Source organism: Mobula birostris, chromosome 26 (genome assembly GCF_030028105.1).
Source record: "Mobula birostris isolate sMobBir1 chromosome 26, sMobBir1.hap1, whole genome shotgun sequence".
In the NCBI taxonomy this organism is placed as follows: Eukaryota; Metazoa; Chordata; class Chondrichthyes; order Myliobatiformes; family Myliobatidae; genus Mobula; species Mobula birostris.
In genome coordinates this window covers 29335299-29363225 of record NC_092395.1, presented here as the reverse complement: position 1 = coordinate 29363225, position 27927 = coordinate 29335299, and the positions used below count along the sequence as shown (strand labels likewise).

The following is a 27927-nucleotide window of genomic DNA, read 5'->3' as shown; positions in this document are numbered from 1 at the left end:
ATACCTGCCAGGTTAGGTTTAAATCATTCATACCTTTTGCTTCTCTCGCTCCTTGCTTCAGATACAAAAGCTTTTAATTGCTTGTAGATTAATTTAATAATTTATTGATGACCACTGTTTCTCATTTAAATCTTTTCAGCTAAGAACTCAGGATGACCAGTGTGTTTGCATATCAGAGTTCGCAGGTTGACTGGTGTGAAGATAATTTTCAGTTTTCAGAGAAAGTTGCTGAGTTTTATAATATGGTGAGTACTGCCAACTATGTAATTTCACAATTGTACCAAACAATCTGAAGTACAAAACAAGCTGTGACACCTTAAACTATTCAACAGCATTTTAAACTACTATAGAGCAGAATGAGAGGTAGGACAATTTAAACCGAATGGCAGACTAAAACTTGAACAAAACAGCATTATCTTAAACAGTATCTCAGACTCAAATTAGAGTGGGCACCCACATTTATCCTTCATGGTCTAGCATTGCTCCAGCTGCAGCATTTTAAAATTACACCATAGATAGGAATTAAAACAATCTGTCTAAGGTAGACTTCAAACTAAATTATGAACACAAAATGCAGGGTACGCTCAGCAGGTCAGGCAGGTGCAGGGAGAAAGAGAGAGAGAGAAAAACAGAGCTAATGTCTCAAGGGATGACCTTTCAGTAGAAAATTTCATCTATTTTGACTATGTGTAGATGTAAAAATTTAAGCTCATAATATACAAATTACAATTTTATCCAAATATGAATTTCCAAATCTTAAGCTGATGACTAAACTAACTATCAAAGATGAATTTTAACTCCCCATAACAAGTTCAAGACTTACGTTGGCTTGGATGCCTTCATTTGGCTCCTTTGCTAATGATCTGGCACTATTGTAGCTGGTGAAAGCTATAGCGGTAATGTGTATCTGGGGATTTTGTACCTGTGTCTTAGTCTTCAGATAATGATGACATGGCTTTATGTTTAAAATATATGGATGTAAACAAAATGTCTTTGCTCTGTCTGTGTAGGTGATAAAGGTTGTCCGCAGGCACTGAAGAAGTCATTGGAGCAAAAAGAAACAAAACTTAAAGCATTTTGAGTATTAAAATAGATGGAGAAATTGCCAGTTTAGACACACACAGCGCAGAATGACGCCATTAAGCATATGTTATCCGTGCAAGTTCTTTAAATGAGATATCCACTCTATAAATTAACTTCCTAATGTTCTTTCATTACTTTCTAAAACTGCCCCATTGGTGAGTAGCTGAGGAACCAGTTCTCTACTTGTCTAAGGGAGAAATTTCAGTGCACATGGGGTGGGGCAGTGGCATTTTCATCCGTAGGCAGAGATCCATTGAATTAATCAATTGTTCCTATCATGTAAAGTGAGAATCCGAATTTGCGAACCACAGACACGTAAAAAAAAATCCAACTGCAGAACATTTGTCATTTAAGTATCACACTGCCATTTAAGGCCAAAAAATGTCACCCAGTCCATTTGTTTGTGTTCACTGGGTGTCACTGGAAATATTTACAACACTCTAGAACCTTCCATTTCGATACCATCTTTAGGGTGTTACTGCATGTGGAACAATGCTGTGTGGACAGACTCTGATATCAATCAGCAAAAAAAAATGCCATAACTAATACTTCAGTGTTCCAGTCAGCACTGCGAAGCAGGTTAGGAGAATGATTGTGTTCATCAGCAGGATAAATGCCTGATCCACCCAGCCCATTTCTTTCGTGCGTCCTCCTCTCCAGGGAACTGGCACCTGTGCTTTGTTTCACTTCTATTTCCCTGCAAGCTCACAGCTCAGGGATTCCACTAGGAAGGTAAAGCACGAGAGTAAATCATTCCTGAGCCAGTGCCCATGAAGTTCAGACCTGTTGGTAATGCTAACATTGCCGACTTTACCCACTCGTACCCATTGTCACTCTTGGGAATGACATTATGTCCTCCCCTTCGCTGTCTTCCTGTGTCTCTCCACTCCCCAACCAAGCTGGACCTTGGCTATCTGAAAGGAGAAAAGAAAGGCTGAGGTTTGGTTTGGGGCAGGGCAGGGGTATGAGAGGTGCAAGTTTATAAGCCACAGCTTAGTAGGGGATGAGGTGAAAATGTGCTGTAGCAATACGCATTGGGTGTGGAGATGTTTGCTGTTGCTGCAGTTTCAATTCCAGTGCCGTCTATAGCAGCTCCTTGCAAAACCCTTCCTCCTATATGTAGAAATGCCTTCCACAGTAGAGAAAGAAATTCATCTACATCTGTTCTTCTGTTACATTCCAGTGCCACACTATCCTTCAAGAGACAGATCTGTGCAGTTGAGGGTCCTGAAATTAAATCGGGTGATGTGACCGGAGATGAAAGAAGTTTAAATTTCTCACCTGAGTGGTAGTTTGCCAGCTCCGCCCAGTTCTGCTTGGATAGGTTTTTATGGGTCCCATGTACTGGTGTACTTTTATCCCCGCATCACAGTATGATTTGTGAGTGCCCGTGAAAGATGTGGTGTGAGGATTGTGGCAGTGGGAAGGGTGCGGGTGCGGGGAGTATTGCACGATGTTCCTGAGTGATGAAGCAGAGGGCAAATGTGGGAGTAGGACAAAAGCACTGGAGGAACTCAGTGGAGTCGGGCAACATCTGTGGAGGGAAATGGATGGATGACGCTTCAGGTCGAGACTCTTTGTCTGGGTTGGATAGAGGCCATTTAACCCTCATTATTGGCCGAATTTCCACTGAGATAGTGACTCAACCAGTGACTCAACTCCATGCATTTGCTTTTTTCCATATTCTTTACTATCTTTCATTATTAAAAAGCAAACAATCGTAAAAGTGAAACTAATGATTGACTCAGTATTAACATCTACTTAGAGATACAGCACGGTTACAGGCCCTTCTGACTTACAGAGCCCGCGTTGCCCAATTACACCCATGTGACTAATTAAGCTACCAACCCGTACGTCTTTGCAATGTGGGACGAATTTGGAGCACCCGAAGGAAACCCATTGGGTCACGGGAAGAACATACGAACTCCTTACAGAATTGAACCCAGGTCACTGACGTTGTAAAATGTAACACGAACTACGATGCTACTGTGCTGCCTCTAACTGCCACATGGGAAAGAATGTCCCTTTGTTTCTCCCACCCTTCACCTGTGGAAGTGTTTCCCAATTTCACTCCTGGAGAGGTCTGGCTTTGATTTTCAGACAGCCTACCCTTAAACTTAAACTTCCCTACCTAGAAGGGTGGCACTGCAGTGTAGTGGTTAACACAATGCTTAACAGTACAGAGGACCTGGGTTCGATTCCCCACCGCTGTCTGTGACCGCATGAGTTTCCTCCAGGTGCTCCAGTTTCCTCCCACAGTCCAAAGACCTCCAGTTGGTAGACTAATTGGTTATTGTAGATTGTCCTGTGATTAGGCTTGGATTAAACTGGGCAGTACAGCTCAAAGGGCCGAAGGGTCTATTCTACGCTGTATCTCAATCAATAATAAATAAATAAATAAATAAATTCCCTCGCACCATTCTCCATAAACTCTACAGGCTGTTGTGCATGAAGGATCCCAGGAGATCAGTTACTCAGATACTCTAGCCACCCTGTCTGTCACCAATAATCATTTCATAGTCAAAGTCACTTTGATCACATTTCTTCAGCATTCTGATGTTTGGTCTAAATTACAACTGAACCTCTTGACCACATCTGGTTTTATGGTTTTATGCAAAGAGTTGCTGCCACATGATTGCCTGATTAGATACCTGCAATATTGAGCAGGTATACAGGCGTACCTAATAAAGTGGCCACTAAGTATAAAAGGAGTGGTTTTATTGCAGAGGAAGGTCTGTCAAAGTTCACTGGGATTTATTTGCACAAAACAATTGATCTCAGTCAAATCATTGGGAAAGTGATTCAAGTAAGCTTGAAAGAGGAGAAGACCAGAAAAGTGTGTTATGTTCACGCAGAAGTCTTTCCCCTGAATACAAGCTTACATTTCTCTCTTTTCAAAAACTACAATTGAGTATGGCTCTCTAAAGGCTTGCCAGTGTTTTATATCAATATGAATTAATATGTTAATTGAATAAAAGTGATTACTTCCAGGAATTTGATGACCATGCTCATACGGGAGAAAGTTGCACTCACCGACATTTCTGGCTGCCCTGTTGCTGAATGGATTTGGTCCCAGTTGCTGCTGAGACCATTTTGTCAGGAGTTCCACAGCAGGACACTTGAGCTTTCTGAAAGTTATGGATTTAAGCTAGTTTAACAAATCTCACAGAAGAATGCCTAGATTATCACTGATGGCCATTGGTGATTTTGTTTTTCAAAGGAAAGTTAATCCTAACAGATATCCAGCGGATTTGTGGAGGTGGTTTAACACAAGCACGGTCAAGCCAAACGTTTGTAATTTTCGGTGGATGAATTTCGAGAAAATGGCAATCATATTCAAAGTAATTAAATCTGCACTAGAGGTATTGAAGGGCTCTGGTCCAATGTAATTTTAGCAATCCTTAAAAACATCCCAAAGTTGGATACACCCATTGTTATTAGTTACTGCTGCTTTCATTTACAGGTCAGCAATGTGAGTTTCTTTATATCTGCCCCTATAATGATGTACCTATTACACCCCTATGCTCAAAAGAGGAACAGAGCTGTGTATCTCATCTGGGTCATGGTGATGCTAGTAGGTAAGTGCACAAAGTCTATCGCTGAATGACCTGCAAAGTTTTATTGGCTCTACTAATCAACAAAATGCCTGATTCACCCACACCTTAGCTCACTCGTATTACTGCCAGATCATCGGCACCTGGACAAAATGTGGTACAAGTGATTTTGTGATTCGGGTAGATGCTAACTTTTCTCAGCAAAATGCTGAATGCTTTAGAAATTCCTGCTGCTTATATATCTTGCATTAACAAATATTGGAAGAGTCATGTGGATGTAAAGTTGAAACTGTATAACGCACTGGTGAGGCCCCACTTGGAGTATTGTGAGCTGGTTTGGGCCCCTTATCTCAGAAAGGATGTGCTGACACTGGAGAGGGTGCAAAGGAAGTTCACAAAAATGATTCCAGGTTTGAATGGCTTGTCATATGAAGAGCATCTGATGGCTCTGGGCCTGGAGAATTCAGAAGAATGAGGGGTGACCTCATTGAGACCTATCAAATGGTGAAAGGCCTTGATAGAGTGGATGTGGAGAGGATGTTTCCTTGGTGGGTGTGGTAAACCATATATATATGTTGTAACTGGGTTACCTGTCTGGACACGCCCCTCTGCTGACTGCTCCTGTGGCTCCTCCCACAGACCCGTGAATAAAGGTGATTTCGCCTTGCCCCTCCCCCTCAGTCCAGGGGCAGACACGCAGCATGCTGGAAGTCATATTTTACTGCGATTAAAATTGAAGCAGCTTCAATTATTCCAAAAGACTGAAGTAGGGTAAATACTGAAAGGCTTTTATTCGCAGTAAAATGTGACTTCCAGCATGCTGCGTGTCTGCCCCTGGACTGAGAGGAGGAGCAGGGCGAAATCACCTTTATTCACGGGTCTGTGGGAGGAGCCACAGGGGCAGTCAGCAGAGGGGCGTGTCCAGACAGGTAACCCAGTCACAACATATATATATGGTTTACCACAGTGGGAGAGTCTAAGACCAGAGGGGACAGCCTCAGAATCGAGGGGCATCCTAGAATGTAGATGAGGAGGAATTTCTTTAGCCAGAGAGTGGCGGATGTGGAACTCTTTGTCACAGGCAGCTGTGGAAGCCTAGTCTTTATATATATTTAAAAGAGAGGTTGATAGATTCTTGATTCGTCAGGGCATGAAGGGATATGGGAAGAAGGCAGGAGACTGGGTTTGAGAGGAAAATTGGATCAGGCATGATGAAATGGCAGAGCAAACTAGATGGGCCAAATGGCCCAATTCTGCTCCTATATCTTCTCATCTTACGGTCTTACATTTTGAAAATTTATCCACAGTAAATCTCTTGAATAGTGCATTGCAGTTCATTTCACACAGCTTGTTTGGAGACCCACTCCTTTACTTACACTTGCCACGCCCGCCACCAACTTAAAAGTTCGAAGTAAATTTATTATCACAGAACATACATGTCACCATACACAACCCCGAGATTCATTTCATCGCAGGCATTCACACTCGAACAAATAAATGCAATAGAATCAATGAAAAACTACACACAATGACTGGTAACAGCCAATGTGCGAAAGAGGAGAATCTGTACAAATACAAAATAGTAATAATAATGATGATGAAGATAAAATAAATAGATAGATATATAGATAGATAAATAATACTGAACATGAGTTAGAAGTCTTGAAAGTGAATCCACTAGTCATGAAAACAGTTCAGTTTTGAGGTGACACCCGTCGTCCACACTTGTTAGGAGCCTGACGGTTGAATGGTAATAACTGGTTTTGAACCTGGTCATGTGGACCCTAAGGGTCCTGTAACTCCTTCGTGATGGTAGAAGTAAAGAAGAAAGCAGAGACTGGATGGATGCTGCTTTCTTGTGGCAGTGCTCTTTATAAGTGTGCTCAAGTGTGGGGAGGGATTTTCCTGCGATAGACTGGGCTGCATCCATCACTTTGTTTTAGGCTTTTTCGTTCTTGTGCATTGTTGTTTCCATACCAGGCCATTATACGAGCAGTCTGGATACTTCCTCCTGTAGTCGTTAATCAGCTCTTCGGCTTTGCTGACATGGAGTCAGATGTTGTTGTCGTGGCACCGTTCAACCAGATTTTCAATCTCCCTTCTACATGCCAATTCATATTGTACTGCCAAGTGGCAGTCAAGTCAATGTTCCCTTCACTAAACAAACACATTAAAATGCTCAAATTTCTGATTTAATGTTATTACAGAACTACCACCTCATAATAAACAGAACAAGCTCTGTAACACTAATCCTGAGGGGTGGGGGGGGGAGTTCCCACTCATTGTGACTCACCGCTCCCTTATAATTGATAATATTCAATTACTTCAGTCAATCAGTACTGATAAGAGAAGCATTGCCCCAAAGCATTACTCGGCTTTCAGACTGGAAAGGCATTCTAGTCTGTTGCTGTTTTCTAGATGTCATGTGCTTTCCAAGATTTAGGATTATATTGTCATTCACACGATCTCTAGCATCCAAAGTGAAATTACCTCAGACAGCCCAGAGTAAAGACCCTGTGTCAGGTCACTTTTCATTTGCATCACTTCAAGATATGATTTTACATGGACCAATAGAGCACTACGGCACAGAAAAAAGGCCCTTCAGCCCATTTAGTCCATGCTGAACTGTTACCATTCCTCGTCCCATAGACCTGCAACTGGGCCTTAGCTCTCCATTCCCCTCCCATCCATGTATTTATCCAAACTTCTCTTAAATGTTGCAATTGTTTTAACATGAGTTTTAAATACCTAAAATCTTGTTTTTTTGAAACCCAGAGTTAGGAAAATGAGACAATTGCCAGCTGCATTCAATTTGAACCTTTTAATCTTTTCTCAATAATAACAGGTTGCTTCTCTGCATACTACCACATGACCCTGAGCTTCTTTGGTCAACTGCTGGATGAATTATCAATCCTGTGGGTGTTGGCTATTGCTTACATGCTGTGGTTTCCTAAGAGACACTTAAAGCTCATCAAAAGCAGGTAATTAAAAAAAAAATTAGGTAATAGTTGGGGCAGAAAGAGCAAATTAGAAGTTCAGGTGCACACAACTTTTAGGGTGTTTAAATTGTCGTGTATTGTGCATAATTGTGTTTAGGGTAGTAGTTAGATCACTGATCTAGTATCCAGGTGCTTGAGCTATTGAACTGAGATACGAGTTCAATACCATCATAAAAATGATGAATTTAACCTTTTGACGTCAAACTCTAGTATGAGTAATGGTGGCCACAAAGCTATTTGCTATCAACTTTATTGCAGGAGTGACTGTTTTAAATATCTCCGTGCTTATTTTTGTACAGTCTGCTGGATTATAACTTTTAATAACATTTTTGCCTTCACTCTTACCAGAAATTGTCCATCTAACCACTTATAATGGCATTTTCTGATATAACCATTTACCTGCCATCTTACTCAGACATGAGAGGGTTTGCAGATGCTGGAAATCTAGACCATGTTGTTGATCTTCATGTGTATCTTCAGCCACTGGGGACAATCTACAGCTTCCCCTCCCTTCACTGAACAGTTCTGCCTTTTGCATCTGCCTGTCTAGACACTACACCTACACATTTTCTTCCTGTATTGAGACTCTATACCTTCTTTCCCTTCTGGATCTAAATCTTAGAAACATAGAAAATCTACAGCACAATACAGGCCCTTTGGCCCACAAAGCTGTGCTGAACATGTCCTTACCTTCGAAATTATCTAGGGTTACACATAGCCCTCTATTTTTCTAAGCTCCATGTACCTATCCAGGAGTCTCTCAAAAGAGCCTATCGTTTCCGCCTTCACCACCATAGCCGGCAGCCCATTCCACACTCTCACCACTCTCTGTGTAAAAAAACTTACCCCTGACATCTCCTCTCTACCCACTTCTAAACATCTTAAAACTGTTACCTCTTGTGCTAGCCATCTCAGCCCTGGGAAAAAGCCTCAGACTCTCCACACAATCTATGCCTCTCATCACCTTGTACACCTCTGTCAGGTCACCTCTCATCCTCCATCGCTCCAAGGAGAAAAGGCTGAGTTCACTTAACCTGTTTTCGTAAGGCATGCTCCCCAATCCAGGCAACATCCTTGTAAATCTCCTCTGCACCTTTTCTATGGTTTCCACATCCTTCCTGTAGTGAGGCGACCAGAACTGAGCGCAGTACTCCAAGTGGGGTCTGACCAGGGTCCTATATAGCTGCAACATTACCTCTTGGCTCTTAAACTCAATCCCACGGTTGATAAAGGCCAATGCTCCATATGCCTTGTTAACTACACAGTCAACCTGGCAGTAGCTTTGAGTGTCCTATGGACTTGGAGCCCAAGATCCCTCTGATCCACCACACTGCCAAGAGTCTTGCCATTAATACTATATTCTGCCATCATATTTGACCGACCAAAATGAACCACCTCACACTTATCTGGGTTGAACTCCGCATCTGAAAATCTGCATTTTCTCAGCCCAGTTTTGCATTCCTATCGATGTCCTGTTGTAACCTCTGACAGCCCTCCACAATATCCACAACACCCCCAACCTTTGTGTCATCAGCAAATTTACTACCCATCCCTCCACTTCCTCATCCAGGTCATTTATAAAAATCACGAAGAGTAGGGGTCCCAGAACAGATCCCTGAGGCACACCACTGGTCTCCAACCTCCATGCAGAATATGACCCGTCTACAGCCACTCTTTAGCCGGCTGGTGGCATAGTGGCATCAGCACCGGACTTCGGAGCAAAGGCTCCTGAGTTCGAATCCAGCCGGCTCCCTTGCACGCTTTCCATCTGTGCTGGGTTGAGTGTTGAGCTAGCATCTCGGCCTCATAAAAATAAGAAAGCCTGCTAAAAAAACACCGTCATGACCGCGTTCCAATGACTCCACTCAGAGTTAAGGGCTTTCTTCTTCTTCTTCTTCTTCTTATATCCACTCTTTGCCTGGTGTGGGCAAGCCAGTTCTGGATCCACAAAGCAATGTCCCCTTGGATCCCATGCCTCCTTACTTTCTCAATAAGCTTTGCATTGGGTATCTTATCAAATGCCTTGCTGAAATCCATATACACTACATCTACGGCTCTACCTTCATCAATGTATTGAGTCACATCCTCAAAAAAAAAACAATCAGGCTTGTAAGGCACGACCTGCCTTTCACAAAGCCATGCTGACTATTTCTAATCATATTATGCCTCTCCAAATGTTCATAAATCTTGCCTTTCAGGATCTTCTCCATCAACTTAACGACCACTGAAGTAAGACACACTGGCCTATAATTTCCTGCGCTATTTCTACGCCCTTTCTTGAATAAGAGAGCAACATCCACTACCCTCCAATCCTCCGGAACCTCTCCCATCCCCATTGATGATGCAAAGATCATTGCCAGAGGCTCAGCAATCTCCTCCCTCGCCTCCCACAGAAGCCTGGGGTAGATCTCGTCCCATCCCGGTGACTTAGCCAATTTGATCAGATTCCAAAAGCTCCAGCACATCCTCTTCCTTAATATCTACATGCTCAAGCTTTTCAGTCCGCTGTAAGTCATCCCTACAATCGCCAAGATCCTTTTCCGTAGTGAATACTGAAGCAAAGTATTCATTAAGTACCTCTGCTATCTCCTCCAGTTCCATACACACTTTTCCACTGTCACACTTGATTGGTCCTATTCTCTCACGTCTTATCCTCTTGCTCTTCACATATTGTAGAATGTCTTGGGGTTTTCCTTAATCCTGTCTGCCAAGGCCTTCCCATGGACCCATCTGGCTCTCCTAATTTCATCCTTAAGCTCCTTCCTACTAGCCTTATAATCTTCTAGATCTCTATGATTACCTAGTTTTTTGAACCTTTTGTAAGCTCTTCTTTTCTTTTTGACTAGATTTACAACAGCCTTTGTCCACCACGGTTCCTATACCCTAACATCCTTTCCCTGTCTTCTTGGAACATACCTATGCAGAACCCCACACAAATGTCCCCTAAACATTTGCCACATCTCTGCCATACATTTTCCTGAGAACATCTGTTCCTAATTTATGCTTCCAAGTTCCGGCCTGATAGCCTCATATTTTCCCTTACTCCAATTAAATGCTTTCCTAACTTGTCTGATCCTATCCCTCTCCAATGCTATGGTAAAGGAGATAAGAATTGTGATCACTTATCTCCAAAATGCTGTCCCACTGAGAGATCTGACACCAGACCAGGTTCATTTCCCAATACCAGATAAAGTACAGCCTCTCCTCTTGTAGGCTTATCTACATGTTGTGTCAAGAAACCTCCCTGAACACACCTAACAAACTCCACCCTATCTAAACCCCTCACTCTAGGGAGATGCCAATCAATATTTGGGAAATTAAAATCTCCCACTACGACAACCTTGTTATTATTACACCTTTCCAGAATCTGTCTCCCTATCTGCTCTTCGATGTCCCTGTTAGTATTGGGTGGTCTATAAAAAACACCCAGTAGAGTTATTGACCCCTTCCTGTTCCTAACTTCCACCCACAGTGACTCAGTAGACAATCCCTCCATAACTTCCTCCTTTTCTGCAGCCGTGACATTATCTGAACAACCCTGCCATTTTGATATTCTCATCTTGCTCTGTCAGAATTTTTGGCCTTTTCTCATGCAGATACATGAGCTCTGACCTGGGCAAGCTTAGTTCTAATGAATTTTACTTCTCACTACCTCACTACCCCACTACCCCGCAGGTGTGTCTTTGACCCAGAATTTTTACAAACCTTTGGCTTCTTTTCTCTTGGCCATACCTAGCTTCTACTTCTATTTTTCAATTTTGCAGTTATCTGCTCCAATCCCCTTGCAATTTCCAAATTTTTAACCTCTTTTCAGTCCTCTGTGCATGTTCCGAATCAAACCTGGCCTGACTTGTCCACACTTGAGAGTTTGCAGCCCAGGCAGTTATAGCTGTGGAGTAGTGCTCAGATCAGGCAGCACTGTGGGACAGCTGGTAGAGCTCATAGGTCTCATAGCACTGGAGACCCAGGTTCAACTCTGACCCTGGCTGCTGTTGTGGAGTTTGCATGTCCTTCCTGTACCCACATGGGTTTCCTTTAGGCGCTCTGGTTTCCTCCCCCATCCAAAGAGTTGTAGGGGTTAGGTTAATTGGCCATTATAAATTGCCCCTGGTAGGTTAGTGGTAGAATCTGGATAGAGACGATATTAGTTTGGGAAGAACAAACACAGGATCAGCATAAATGAATATTAATAGTCAGTGCAGACTTTATGGGCTGAAGGGACTGTTTCTCTGCTGTAACTCTGTATGAAATGAAACAGTTTGGGTGTATTGTAATTGGTCTCTTACACTGGTGTTTAAAGTTCTGTGACCTCTAAAACCATGTGATTTGTTTATATCCAGACTATAGATGATTTTATTCCAGCTTATCTTCTTCTAAGATCTATGCTCTTACAGAAGCAGAAGGAAGCTTATTCAAAGGTTTCAAAGGTACATTTAATGTCAGAGAAATATATACAATATACATCCTGAAATTCTTTTTCTTCGCAACCATCCACAAAAACAGAGGAGTGCCCCAAAGAATGAACGACTGTTAAATGTTAGAACCCCAAAGCCCCCCCTCCAACTCCCCTCTCCCATGCGTAAGCAGCAGCAAAGCAACAACACCCCCCACCAACAAAAAAAACATTGGCACACCCCACCAAGTGCTCAAGTGTGCAATAAAGCATCAATAAAGACACAGACTTGCGGCACCCCAAAGACTACTTGTTCACCCGGTAATTTGACATACCACAGGCTCTCTCTCTCTCCCCCTAATAAAGGAAAAAGAGGTGTCCCCGTTTCAAAGAGCTTATAATGTCATTAAACCAAAAGGCAATATTTTATTTATTTTATTTTATTGAGATACTGTGTGGAATAGGCCCTCTGGTCCTTTGAACCACATTGCCCCTGAATTAACCCTAGCCTAATCATGGGACAATTTACAATAACCAATTAACCTACCAATTGGTACGTCCTTGGGATGTAGGAGGAAACTGGAGCACCCGGAGGAAACCCACATGGTCACAGGGAGACATAAAAAGTCCTTACAGACGGTGGCAGGAACTGAACCTGGGTCACTGGTGCTGTGGAGCGTTGTGCCAACCACCATGCTACCGGTTTTTATCAAGAACAATACTGTGTATGATACAAGTTCACCATAAAATAAAGTTTTGGCAATACTTCTACCAGTTTGTAACAGTTTAGTGAAATGAAAATTAGGCCTGCACCATTGGTGACCTCCCTATCTCTCATCTACATGCAGACCCTCAGCAACACCTTTTAAAAGCATGGTATCAGTTTCTTCCGCTGCATTGCCCTGTTTGTTGAAGAAAACCAACACACTGCAGATGCTGGAAGTCTGACATAAAAACAAAATGCCTGAAATACACAGTAGGTCAGGGAGCATCCGTGCAAAGAGAAACAGACTTAACATTTTGGGTCAAAGATGCTGCCTGATGGACTGAGGGTATTTTTCTTTATACATATTGTTCCTTTTTTTTATTTGGTCACAGTGGTCGTGCTGTAGTAGATGAATTCCTCCAGCTAAAATCATGGAAAAGAGAATCCATAGCCTTCAGCTCCATGACCAATGATGTTCTCTAAGTATCTAATCCACCTCCCTTCTGACATGAATTTGCAATGAAGCAATTTGATTGCAGCTTGATGTCATACCTAATCCTGAAACGAAATCTCAGGCTCTTCTATATCCGTGTTTGTAACAAAATCTATCTTCACTACTTTTCTTTGCACCTCTGTGTTTGAAATCGTTTCATATCTTTGTTATTCTATCGTTGACTACTAAAATACACTTAGACCATAACACCATAAGATATAGGAGCAGAATTAGGCCATTTGCCCCATCGAGTCTGCTTTGCCATTGCATTATGGCTGATCCAAGTTTCCTCTCAGCCCTATCTCCTGTTTTTCCCCATATCGCTTCATGCTCTGATTAATCAAGGATCTATCAACCTCTGCCTTAAATAAACATAAAGACTTGGCCTCCACAGCTACCAATGGCAAAGAATTCTACAGATTCAACTCCTCTGGCTAAAGAAATTCCTCCACATTTCCATTCTAAAAGGATGGCCCTCTATTCTGAGGCTGTGCCCTCTGATCTTAGACCCTCCCACCATAGGAAACATCCTCCATATCCACCCTATTAAGGCCTTTCACCATTTGATAGGTTTCATTGAGGTCAGCCCTCATTTTTCTGAATTCCAATGAATATAGGCCTAGAGCACTCTTCATATGACAAGCCATTCAGTTCCGGAATCATTTTTGTGACCCTCCTTTGAACCCTGTCCAGTTTCAGCACATGCTTTCTAAGATAAGGGGCCTAAAACTGCTACCACACTCCAAGTGAGGTGTCACCAGTGCTTTATAAAGTCTCAACATTATATCCTTGCTTTTATATTCTAGTCTTCTTAAAATGAATGCTAACATTGCATTTATCTTCCTCACAACAGACTCAAAGTGCAAATTAATCTTTAGGGAATCCTGCACAAGGACTCCCAAGTCCCTTTGCACCTCAGTTTTTTCATATTTTCTCTCTATTTATAAAACAGTCAACCCTTTCATTTCTTCTACCAAAGTGCATGACCATACACTTCCCAACATTGTATTTCAGCTGCCACTCATTTGCCCATTCTCCTAATTTGTCTCGCCTCACTACTTCCTTAAAATTACCTGCCCCTCCACCTATCTTCATATCGTCTACAAACTTTGCAACAAAGTCATCAATTCTATCCTCCAAATCATTGACATATAATGGAAAAAGAATCAGTCCCAACACAAACCAGTCACCCACAGCCAGTCAGAAAAGGCACCCTTTATTACTGGGTAGCTTACTTTCATATTCCATCTTTACCTTCTTAATAACTTTTTTAGTTGCTTTCTGTTGGCTTTTAAAAGCTTTCCAATCCTCTAACCTCCCACTAACTTTTGCTCTATTATATGCCCTCTCTTTGGCTTTTATGTTGGCTTTGACTTCTCTTGTTAGTCACAGTTGAGCCACCTTGCTTTTAGAATACCTCTTCCTCTTTGGAATGTATCTATCCTGTGCCTTCCAAATTGCTTCTAGAAATTCCAGCCATTGCTGCTCTGCCGCCATCCCTGCCAGTGTTCCTTTCCAATCAATTCTGGCCAACTCCTCTCTCACTGCTCTGTAATTCCCTTTACTCCATTGTACTACTGATAGCCTGATTTTACCTTCTCCTTCTCAAATTTCAGGTGAATTAGATCATATTATGATCACTTTCCGCTAAGGGTTCTTTTACCTTAAGCTCTCTAGTCAATTCTGATTCATTGCACAACACCCAATCCAGAATAGCCGATCCTCTGGTAGGCTCAACTATGAGCTGCTCTAAAAATCCATATCGTAGGCACCCTAGAAATTCCCCTTCCTGTAATCCAGCACCAACCTGATCTTCCCAATCTACCTGCATATTGAATTCGCCCAAGACTATTGTAACGTTGTTCTTTTAGCATGCATTTTCTATCTCCCATTGTAATTTGCAGACCACATTTTTACTACTGTTTGGGAGTTATGCTCTTGCAGTTCCTTAGCTCTATCCACAATGATTCAACACCTTCTAACCCTATGTCACCTCTTTATAATGATTTTATTTCATTTTTTACCAACAGAGCAATACCACCCCTTTTGCTTTCCTGCTTATCCTTTCGATACAATGTGTACCCTTGGACAGTAAGCTCACAGCTATAATCTTTTGGCCATGATTCAGTGATGCCTAACAATATCATACCTGCCATCTGCAACTGTGCTGAAAACTCATCTACCTTATTCCATACACTGTGCACATTCAGATACAACACCTTCAATCCTGTATTTACCCTTTTTGGTTTTGATCACCTTTGATGTTGCAACTCATCCATTGACTGCAATTTTGCCCCATCAACAGCCTCTCCTCACTACACATTGCCTCTGTTTGTAAACCAGCTGCCTCATCTTCAGCACTATCATCAGTCTTTCCTACGCTAGTTCTTGCATTGAAATACACGCATCTCAGGTCACTAGTCGCACCATGCTGAACCTTCCAAAACCTAACCTTGTCTGAAGTCTCTCCAACATCTGCCTCCACAACCTCCCCACTAACTGTTCTGGCACTCTGGTTCCCATCCCCCTGCAACTCTAGTTTAAACCCCACTGTGCAGCATTAACAAACCTTCCCACTAGGATATTAATCCCTCTGCAATTCAGGTGCAATTGTCCCTTCTGTACAGGTCCCATCTTCCCTGAAAGAGAGCCCAATGATCCAAAAATCTTATGCCTGCCCTCCTACACCAACTCTTTAGCCACGTGTTAAACATCTTCCTAGTTCTAGCTTCACTAGCCCGTGGCATGGGTAACAATCCTGAGATCACAGCCCTGGAGGTCTGGCCCTTTAACTTGGCACTTAACTCCATGAAGTTCCTATACAGAACTTCATCACTGGTCCTACACATGTCATTGGAACCTATATGGACCCTGACTTCTGGCTGTTCTCCTTCCCACTTAAGAATGCTGAGGACTCGATCTGAGATATCCCGGATCCCCCTGGGAGGCAACATACCATCTGGGAATCTCGTTCTCACCCACAGAACCTCCTGCCCATTCCCCTAGCTAACGAACCCCCTTCTTCCCCCTTCCCTTCTGAGCAGACTTGGTGCCAGAGACCCGACCGCTGTGACTTTCCTCCGTTAGGTCACCCCTGCCCCCCAACAGTATCCAAAGTGATAAACCTGTTGTTGAGAGGGAAGGCTACGGGGGTTCTCGGCACTGGCTCCTTAACCCCTTCCCCTTCCTGACTGTCACCCGGTTTCCTGTGCTCTGCACCTTGGGTGTAACTATCCCTCTATATGTCCTGTCTGTCACCCCTTCAGCCCATTGGATGATCCAGAGTTCATCCACTTCCAGATCCAACTTCTTAACGTGGTTTGTTAGAAGCTTCTACTGGATGCACTTCTGGCAGCTGGAGTCATCAGGAACACTGGAGGTCTCTCTGCCTTCCCATATCCCTCAAGAGGAGCATTTCGCTATCTTGCCTGACATCTCTACTGTCCTAGCTGAGCAGATGTAAAGAACAGAAGGAAAAGAAAACTTGAGCTTTCCTTTCCTTTCTCTGCGTGAAGCCTTGAAGAGCTAAAGCCACTCTGATTATGTCTACTCAGACAATGGCCACTGAACTTTTCCCTGCCTTCCTTCCTTTAATTTGCTCTTACTAATCGGTCCCAGACGCCGCGTGGTTGCTGATCAAAGCTCTATTACACTGATGCTCCCCTTTATCCTTGGGCAGTGGACCTGATTGAAGACCCCTCCTCTCCAAACTTCCAATGACTGGATTGGCCGCTGGTCAAAACTCCCAAATCTTCTGGTTATCTTCCCTCATTCTACACTCCGCAGACTTGAAGTCATTGAAAACTGCATCCCGTTCATTCATTACCACTGTACTTGCCAACCCCCAGTTAAACAATACTGAAATGTTAAAACTCTTTCCAAATCTTTAGCTTTGTAATCTCCCACAACCTTTTAAGATTTCTGATTTGTAATTCTGGACACTTGTTATTCCTCTCCATGTCTTGTGGTGCATCAGGCAGCAATCTTGCCATCTCTAGCCCAACACTCAACCCAGCAAGGATGGAAAACGTGCAAGTGGTTCGAACCCAGGACCACTTGCCTCGAAGTCCTGTACTGATGCCACTACACCACCAGCTGGCTAATTCTGGCCACTTGATAGTTCCTAATTCTAATAGTTTGCTGCGTTGTCCTATGTCTGAATGAGCTTTTCAACTCATTATTGTTGAGAAATAATCCCTCAATCCAAAGTTTACTGAAACTTGTTTTCCTTTCTCTAGGAAATCTTTTTCATTGATTGTCTTTCTCATCGCACTGCTGAGCACAGTCCTGTCATTTTATAGACCAACAGTGAATGCTTATGCACTGAATACTGTCGCCTTGCATGTCATTTATGTGATTACGCTTGAACTGAAAAGGTAAGAGCTTTACATAAATACTGTATTAAACAATGAGACATCCACTTTATGAAGTACAGGAGTAGAGCCTGGTGCAGATGTTTGACATGTGGTGCGTTCAGAGATGCTCTTCCACACACCGCCATTGTGACGTGTGGTTATTTGAGTTATTGTTGCCTTTCAGGTATTCTGAAGTCTGCCCCAAATTTAAGCACCTTTAAATTGAGGCTTAAAGCCTTTCTTTTTGCTGTAACTTTTAATTAGAATCTACTGCACTGTAATTTTATTCCTTTAGTTTTGCTTGATTTTATTCTCTTTACATTGCCTGAAATTTGATGTTTGATTTTTTGTATCTTGTTTTATGTAAAGCACTTCGACTTGCCTCGTGTTTGGAAAGTGCTACACAAATAAAATTGCCTTGCCTTGCCGTGTTTTCCTGTCAGCTTGAACCAGTCTGGCCATTCTCCTCTGACCTCTCTCATTAACAAAGTGTTTTCACTCCCCAAAACTGCCGCTTACTGGATTTTTTGTTGTTGTTTGTTTTCACACCATTCTCTGCAAACTCTCGACACTGTTGTGCATGAAAATGCAAGGAGGTCAGCAGTTTTTGAGGTACTCAAAACTAACCCCGTCTGGCACCAACAATCATTTCAAGGTCAAAGTCACTTAGATCACATTTCTTCCCCATTCTGATGTTTGGTTTGAATAACAACCAAACTTCTTGACTGTGTCTGTATATCTTTATGCATTGAGTTGCTGCCACATCATTGGCTGATTAGATACTTGCATTAACCAGCAGGTGTACAGCTGGACCTAATAACGTGGCCACTGAGTGTAATTAACATTGAAACAACTAAAGATATTCATTCTAATGGTACTACATGGTAATTGATGATGATGAGGCCTCTGTCAGTCAGGGTTAATCATGGATGTTGCGTCCTAGCTGTCTAGACACACAGGCCTGGGCTGCACAATAGGAAGAGCAAGCTGTTACCCAGGTAACAAGCTCTCCACTCTCCAACTATGGCTGACGAGTCCCATCTGCCTGAAGCAACTTTTTTTAAGGCACCAATAACCCACCTTTGCCCCTTCTCCTGTGAGTAGAAAGGGTTCCGCTGGGCTTAGTACCTAAGTCACGTGTGAAGGCCAGGAGCTGGACATGGTTGTCAGAGGCTATTTGAGACACACACCATTGGGAGCATTTAGTAGGTACTGGGAGCTTGTCTCCACAACCACTCCTGCCTGTAACAACCTTAAGGAACCTGGTTATTAAAGTATGGTATTTTATTGGCACCTGGGACATGGTCCGTTGTTTGTTAATTACATGTGAATATCATGTACCATAAACAATGATTTTGACTGTGACAGTTTTGTTTATAATTAATTCATTTTTCAGGATAGTGGTACATGGGCAAGCTTGGCAAGGTCCATCTCTAAGTGCCCTGGAGAAGCTGATAGCGGGCTGCTTTCTTGAACCATCAGACTACTCTGGTGAAGGTGGTCCTACGTTGCTTTTGGCTAGGGTGTTCCAGGATTTAAACTCAGTATTAAAACATAGAACAGTACAGCACAGTACACAGGTCCTTCACCCTACGATGTTGTACCGACCTTCTGACCTACACCAAGATCATCCTAATGCTTCCACCCCACATTGGCCTCAACTTTTAATTTCACCCATCCAAGAGTTTCATAGAGCTGCCACATTACCTCAGTCCTTTAATTAAGGAAGGCCATCGCACACCGTGAAACCACTCTATCAACGTGCATGGCAACTTTGTGGGATCTATGGACGTGAACCCCAAGATCCACACTGCTAACAAGCTTGCCCACCACTGATGTAAGACCAGCTTGTCGACAATTCACACGTTACCTTTCCTGAGCAAAAGAATGACACTTGCTATCCTCCAGCGTTCTGATGCTACTCCAGTGGCCAGTGACAATGTAATCATCCTGTCTCTTAGCCTCAGCATGTTTCGGCACACTAGACTGCTCTAAGCTGACCTCACTTTCGTCAAGGTCCCTCTCATTGGTGAGAACTGAAGCCAAGTATTCGTTAAGGACCACTCCCACCTCCTCCGACTCCAGGCACTGGTTTTCTATTTTATTCCCAATTGGTCCTACCCTATCTGTTAGAAATGTAGAAACATAGAAATCTACAGCACATTACAGGCCCTTCAGCCCACAATGTTGTGCTGACCATGTAACCTACTCTAGCAGCTGCCTAGAATTTCCCTACCACATAGCCCTCTATTTTTCTAAGCTCCACGTGCCTATCTAAGAGGCTCTTAAAAGACCCCATTATATCCGCCTCCACCACCGTCTCTGGCAGCGCATTCCACATACCCACCACTCTCTGTGTGAAAAACTTACCCCTGATATCCCCCTTGTACCTAATTCCAAGCACTTTAAAACTGTATCACCTCATGTAGGCCATTTCAGCCCTGGGAAAAAGCCTCTGACTATCCACACAATCAATTTCTCTCATCATCATATACATCTCTATCAGGTCACCTCTCATCCTCCGTCGCTCCAAGGAGAAAAGGCCAAGTTCACTCAACCTATTCTCATAAGGCATGCTCTCCAATCCAGGCAACATCCTTGTGAATCTCCTCTCCACCCTTTCTATGGATTCCACATCCTTCCTGTAGTGAGGTGACTAGAACTGAGCACAGTCCTCCAAGGTGGGGTCGAACTAAGGTCTGTCATCTCCTGTTGTCATTTTCCCGTTCTTCACGTACATCTAGAACACCTTTTCCTTAATCTTATCCACCAAGGTTTCTCATGTGCCCTTCTAGCTCTCCTGTGCCCCTTCTTAAGCTCTTTCCTGGTTATCTTAGAACTCTCAAGAGCCCTGTCTAATCTTTGTTTCCTAAGCCTTAAATAAGCTTCTTTCTTCCTCTTGACTAAATGTTCCACCTCTCTTGTCAACTATAATTCCTTCACTCTACAATCCTTTCCATGCCTCAATGGGATAAACCTATCCAGAACCCCATGCAAGTTCTCTCCAAAACAATTGAATTATTTCAGTTGTATATTTCCCTGTTCCCAATTTACACTCCCAAGTTCCTGCCCAACACCACCATAATTAGCCCTCCGCAAATTGAATACTTTCCCATACCGTCCTCTCCTATTTTACGTAAGGCTATGCTAAGCTCAGGGAGTTGTGGTTGCTCCCTGATGGAGGAAAGGCATTGTCATATCTAAAGTTATTTCACTTACTTTAACACTGGCCTAGTGATATCTTTTCCAGTTTGTGGGTGTTAAGCAGATTCCAAAGAAAGGCACATTGACTCATACAGAGGCAGTAGAGCAAGTTGGAGATGACATCTTCTGGACTGATCTTGCCGAGGTGTTGTCTACTGCTAATCCTGTAGTAATGTGCAAGGAAGGGTAAACTGGCCAGCAATTCTTCGATGGGAGAAGATCAGAGTGGGTTAGGGTTTGGAGTGTTCACTGGTCCCTGCTGAGAGATATGGATGTTGCAAAGAGAAAAGGCAAAGTGTATTAGAGTAGAAGATAAGGAAGTAGCTGAGAACTCTAATAGAAGTGATATAGATATACGTATGGGAATAGTGATTAAAGAGAATGGGGTCAATCATAACATGGATGAATCACAAAGATTTGTGTTTATTTTTCAGCTGTACGGACCAAAGAATAATTCATCTTGCCTTTGCCACCGTGGCTTGGTGGCTGGTAGCAATTTCTTGCTGGCTAAGTGATCGTTTACTCTGTGCTTTCTGGAGACAGATTAAATTTTACTACCTCCATAGCTTCTGGTAAAAAAAAGTTTCAAAATATTTTAGCACATTTTTTATTGTTTGTGATTTCAGATTTTTCTCGTATCAATGATTTTCGTGGGTGATATCAATCCTCTTTCTTAAGGTGCACTAGTTTAATCTCCTATATGATTCTGAAGCTTCTAGACACAAGCAAGAGAAAATCTGCAGATGTTGGAAATCTGAGCAACGCACACAAAATGCTGGAGGAACTCAGCAAGCCAGGCAGCATCTATGGAAAAAAAGTACAGTTGAAGTTTCGGACTGAAACACTCCGCCAGTCCTGCCAAGGGTTTCGGCCCGAAATGTCAACTTTTCTCATGTCCTAGATGCTGCCTGGCTGGCTGAGTTCCTCCAGCATTTTGTATGTGTGGCCCTAAACCTTCTAGACTCAAGTGATCATCTTCAATACCATCATTGTCTAGGTCAGCTGTTGTCATGTTCTTACAATAACAAACTGGAAAATCTTTCTACTAATTTACTTTGAAATTAGTGGATGTCTGACTGATTCAGTAGGATATCATGACATCAAACTTGGCTTTATACTTCGATGATTGTACTGAGGGGTTCAAAGTGAAGCCGCTGATGGTATATTAGTACCAATATGGTTGTTAAGCACCATTACATGAGTGAGAGGCCTTAGTGGGACATATTTGACAAATGTACTGGAATTCTTGGATGATGTGACATTATGTAGGTGAGGAGAAAAGCAAGTGGATGTGTCTGACTTGGATTTTCAGAATATTTTCAATAAGTCTCGCATGGAAAGTTGGCCAACAAAGTCAGCACACATGGAATTGGAGGTAATGTACTGACATGGATGGAGAATTGCTTTTGGGATAGATTAAAAGCAAGCATAAACAATCTTTCTCGGATTGGCAGTCTGTTTACATCCCCAATTATTCAGCAAATTTCTTGAGGGGACCAAATGTCACATTTCTAGGTGTGCTAATGTAACAAAACTATATGAGTTTGTGAGTGAGGAGGAGGAGGGTGCTAAGGCCTCAAGGGGAATTGGGCAAGCTGAGTGAACAGGCAGTTACCATAAATTGTGCGTCAATGTAAAAGTTATGTGTAGTGATACACAGAATAGAAAAAGGGATTGTTTTTGTGCCAAAGCCAGGTTCTCCTGGTGCCCACCCTTTTCAATTCCACTTTCCATTCCCACACTGGCATGTCTGGACTTAATTAACTGAAAATGCAATTTATTACCATATTGGCAAAGTGGAATGGAATATCATCCTGAGTATCTGTACAGCTGTAGGTCATGGCTGGGGAGTGAAAAAACCTGTACCTTGCAGATTTAAGCCCAGTAACTACAAGCTTGTGAGCGTAACATACCAAAGCTATTGCAGAGAGACGAGCTGGATTGCTCTTGGATAGATCAGGCATGGGCACGATGAGCCTGATAGCCCCTTTTCTGCTGTAAGTTTTCTGTGAATTGTTTTATTCATTTTCACTTTCAGAACCTTAATTTTTCAGACAGATCAACCATTTGTTCCAGTACTATCAACAATTTAGCTTGAGAATAACAAACCTACCTGCAGACGACCTTTGACTTTGTGAATTGAATTAGGCTTTCACTCAGAGGAGCTAGGCCTTGAATTGTCGTAGTTTATTAATCTGATTTATTTATTGAGATACAGACTTCCGGCCCTTCAAGCAATGCCATCCAGCAATCCCAGATTTAATCCTAGCCTAATCACAGGACAATTTACAGTGCTGAATTAACCTACCAACATATATGTCTTAGGACTGTGGGAGCAACCAGAGCACCTGGAGGAAACCCACACGGTCACAGAGAGAACGTACAAACTCCTTATAGACAACAGCAGGATTCCTGACTATGAATCTCACTCATAGTCAGGAATTACTGGGAGACCCTTTTAAATTTAACAACCAAGCCTTCCTCATGGTATTGGTGTTATCAAAAGTACGATACACAGAGATTCAGTGAGAGCAAATAGAATTTAAAAATAACTTACCATGTTTCAAGGGTTGAATTTGTGACGATAGTTAGTGCAGGAACACTATGTCTGACGTTTCAAATTCTGGAAACAAATCTGATGGCACAGAAGAACTATTCTAAAGGCAAGATGACATAACCGTGGCTGACAAGAAGTCAAAGCCAACATAAAAGCTAAAGAGAGGGCACATAATAGAGCAAAAATTAGTGGGAAGTTAGAGGATTGGGAAGATTTAAAAACCAACAGAAGGCAACTACAAAAGTCACTAAGAAGGAAACGATGGAATACGAAAGTAATCTCGACGATAATATTAAAGAGGATACCAAAAGTTTCTTCAGATACATAAAGTGTAAAAGAGAGGGGAGGAGGACAAGGAAATTGTGGACAAATTGAATAAGTATTTTGCATCAGTCTTTACTGTGGAAGACACTAGTAGTGTGGTGGAAGTTCGAGAGTGTAAAGGGTCAGAAGTGTGTGAAGTTGCCATGACTAGAGAGAAGGTCTTGGGAACTTGAAAGATCTGAAGGTAGATAAGTCACCTGGACCAGATGGTGTACACCCCAGGGTTCTGAAAGAGGTGGCTCAAGAGACTGTGGAGGCATTAGTAATGATCTTTCAAGAATCACTAGATTCTGGAATGGTTCAGGAAGACAGGAAAATTACAAATGTTACTCTTCAAGAAGGAAGAGAGGTAGAAGAAAGGAAATTATAGGCTATTTAGTTTGGCCTCATTGGCTGGGAAGATGTTGGAGTTGATTATTAATGATGTGGTTTTGGGGTACTTAGAGGCACATGATAAAATAGGCCATAGTCAGCATGGTTTCCTCAAGGGAAATTCTTGCCTGACAAATCTGTAGGAATTATTTGAAGAAATAACATGCAGGGGAGACAAAGGAGAATTGGTGGATATTGTGTACTTGGATTTTCTGAAGGCCTTTAACAAGGTGCCACACATGAGGCTATTTAACAAGTTAAGAGAACATGATATGACAGGAAAGATACTAGCACGAATAAGGCATTGGCTGATTGGCAGGAGGCAAAGCGTGGGAATAAAGCAAGCCTTTTCTGGTTGGCTATTGGTGACTAGTGGTGTTACACAGGGGTCTGTGTTGAGACCGATTCTTTTTACGTTATATTTCAATGATTTGGATGATGGAATTGAAGGCTTTGTTGCAAAGTTTGCGGATGATACGACGATAGGTGGAGGGGCAGGTAGTTTTGAGGAAGTAGAGAGGCTACAGAAGGACTTAGACAGATTAGGAGAATGGGTAAATGCGTGGCAGATGGAATATGGTGTAGGGAAGTGTATGGTCATGCACTTTGGTGTTGCTTGTAAGGTGGGTGGTGGGAATGCTGATGCTTTATGCTAGAATAAGAAAGGGGAGGGGGAGGGTTGATGCTATTTTCTGCTGCTTGCGCATGGGAGGGGCAGGGGGCTTTGGGGTTCATACATTTTTTCCTGTCATTCATTCTTTGGGGGTTTTTCCTCTGTTTCGAGGATGTCTGTGAAGAGTAAGAATTTTGGGTTGTATACTGTATACATTCTCTGATTTTAAATGGAACCACTTAACCATTGAATGAAATAAAAAAGGTACTCTATGTTCTATATGGAGAGGCGGAAAGGGACTTGGGAGTCCTTGTGCAGGATTCCCTAAAGGTTAATTTGCAGGTTGAGTCAGTGGTGAGGTAGGCAAATGCAATATTAGCATTCATTTTGAGAGGACTAGAATACAAAAGCAAGGATGTAGTATTGAGACTTTATAAGGCACTGGTGAGGCCTCTTGGAGTATTGTGAGCAGTTTTGGGCCCCTTATCTTACAAAGGATGTGTTGACACTGGACAGCATTCCAAGGAGGTTCACAAAAATAATTTCAGGATTGAACAACTTGTCATATGAAGAGTGTTTGATGGCTCTGTGCCTGTATTCATTATAATTCAGAAGAATGAGGGGTGACCTCATTGAAACCTATTGAATGTTGAAAGGCCTTAATAGAGTGAATGTGGAGAGGATGTTTCCTATGTTGAGAGAGTCTAAGACCAGAGGACTCAGTCTCAGAACAGAGGGGTATCCCTTGAATGGGGATGAGGAGGAAACTCTTTGGCCAGAGAATAGTGTATCTGTGGAATTCAGCTGTGGAAGCCAAGTCTTTATGTATATTTAAGGCAGAGTTTGGTAGATTCATGGTTGGTTGGGGCATTGAGTGATACAGAGAGAAGGCAGGGATTGGGGCTGAAAGGGAAAATATATCAGCCATGATGAAAGGGTGGAAAAGACGATGGGCCAAATGGCCTCATTCTACCCCTATATTTCATGGTCTCATGGTCTTACTTCAAGGGGAAGAGCTAAACTTCTTAATAATTTACTTTTTTCATTGTTATTTTACTTGTTTGACATTTGATAAATACTGTATATCACATAATTCTAGTCTAAGTCACAGTATAATAGAGTTAACATATGAAGAGTGTTTGATGGCTTTGAGCCTGTACTCTCTGGATTTTAATGGAATGAAGGGAGATCTCATTGAAACCTATCAAATATTGAAAGGCCTTTATAGAGTGGATGTGGAGAGGATGTTTCCTGTAGTGAAGGAGTCTACAAGCAGAGGGCACATCCTCAGAATAGAAGAGTGTCCCTTTAGAACAGCGATGAAGAGGATCAAAGTACATATATGTCACCACATACAACCCTGAGATTCATTTTCCTGCGGGCATACTCAGCAAATCTATAGAATAGTGACTATAACAGGATCAACGAAAGATCAACTAGAGTGCCAGTCTTCATCCAGAGACTGATGAATCTGTGAAATTCATTGCCACAGATGACTGTGAAGGCAAAGGACATTGGGTATATTTAAAGCAGAGGATGATAGGTTCTTGATTAGTAAAGATGTCAGAGGCTACAGGGAGAAGGCAGGAGAATGGGGCAGAGAGGGAAAATAAATCAGCCAAGATCGGATGGCAGAGTAGGGCTGAATTTCTAATTCTGCTCCTATGTCCTATGGCCTAATGGGGTGTCGATGGCTATTTGTCCAAGGTCTACTAGAAAATTCTGAGACAAACTGAGGTAAGAAGAATGTGATTTCCATCGGCCTTTGAGGCCTTACATTTACGAGCTTTAGACACAAAGTTCTTACATTGCTTCATGCAGGAGGTAGGCAATGGACGAAAATGAAAAGACCACAACAAGTGAAAAACCCAGCTCTTTTGAGTGAAAACATGATCAATTATTAATTTTCCATTCTTATAGGGACAGTCAGTTGCTCTAAATTTAAGTAAAAGTTTCAGCATAAACTTACTCTTTCCTAGGTCATAATAATTTTCCATTTTATTAATCTTTGTTAAAACTTATGACACTGATTTATTGTTCCAACCCAAGTACGACATTAAAATGTTAGTCGCCGGACCAGGTACTGAACAATACTAGTATACTGCTGCCCTCTGCAGGGATATTGCGCTTTGGCCACTGAGTGTGTGTTCGAGCTTTCTACAGCTTCGAGTTTCAGCTGTGCATTCAGAGATGCTGTCTGCATACTACTGCTGTAGCACGTGGTTATTTGAGTTACTGTCACCTTCCTGTCAGCTTGAACTAGTCTGGCCATTCTCCGCTGACCTCTGACATCAAAAAGGTGTTCTCACCCACAGAACTGCCGCTCTCTACATCACACTACTCTCTGTAAAACTCTAGAGACTGTTGTGCGTGAAAATCCCAGGAGATCAGCAGTTTCTGAGATACTCAAATTAACCCCGTCTGGCACCAACAATCGTTCCACTGTGAAAGCCTCTTAGATCGTATTTCTTCCCCATTCTGATACTTGGTCTGAACAACATCTCAGTGAGTCCTGACCATGTCTGCATGCATTTATGTATTGAGTTGCTGCCATATAATTGGCTGATTAGATATTTGCATTAGCAAGCAAGTGTACAGGTGTACCTAATGGAGTGGCCACTTGACCAAGTTAGCTTTATTAACCTATCTATGTGTCTTTAAGACAAATTACAAACTCTCTAGTTTACTGGTCTGCTTACATGGCTATGAAATGTTTGCACTGAGTTTGCTCTTTGGTTTTAAGTGTGAAAGAAACCAAACTACTGTACATCAAAAAACCAAAGTGCTCCCAAAATTGCTACAAAGTTTATTTTATTCTTCTGTGCTTTCTTTTACAGGCACGTGCTGATTAATATGGCAGTTATCCATGGTGCAACGCTGTTTGCATATTTTGATGCATTTTATGAAATTCCAGAGACCAAACCAGAAGTGAGGTATTGGCCTGAAAACTGGCGATTCCTGGGTCTGCCATATCTTGCTATAACAACTAAGCATCCTTTCCAAAAAATCTTTTGACGGGGTTGTGCAAGGTTAAATCATGTTACACACATTATTATTCAATGCCTACATATATTAGCTATGAGGTTCTCATGTGAGAATGTTAATTATGGTCAAAGGAATGAGTCTAATGTGAAATGATTTATTTGTCACACTGTTAGTTATTACTATTAAGTGGGTAGAAATGTTGTCAAACTTTCATGTTTGAAGTACTTACTTCTGTTTCAATCATATCCAATTGATTATGATTTTATGAATTCTGGCTTCATAGGTGAAG

The 27927-nt window shown here is 42.2% G+C and overlaps 1 protein-coding gene across 1 annotated transcript; it reads left to right on the top strand.

Annotated features, from left to right (window-relative positions):
- Positions 1 to 152: 152 nt before the first annotated feature.
- acer1 (alkaline ceramidase 1) lies at positions 153 to 27668 on the top strand. The gene is made up of 6 exons (XM_072244379.1): positions 153 to 245; positions 4547 to 4661; positions 7483 to 7618; positions 17467 to 17604; positions 21222 to 21359; positions 27491 to 27668. The coding sequence occupies exons 1-6, from the start codon at positions 153 to 155 to the stop codon at positions 27666 to 27668; spliced, it is 798 nt and encodes a 265-aa protein (XP_072100480.1).
- Positions 27669 to 27927: the final 259 nt, after the last annotated feature.

Coding starts and splice junctions, on each gene's coding strand:
- acer1 (XM_072244379.1), top strand. CDS start 153: ATGACCAGTGTGTTTGCATATCAGAGTTCGCAGGTTGACTGGTGTGAA. Junction 246..4,546: donor TTGCTGAGTTTTATAATATG/GTGAGTACTGCC, acceptor TTTCATTTACAG/GTCAGCAATGTGAGTTTCTT. Junction 4,662..7,482: donor GGTCATGGTGATGCTAGTAG/GTAAGTGCACAA, acceptor CAATAATAACAG/GTTGCTTCTCTGCATACTAC.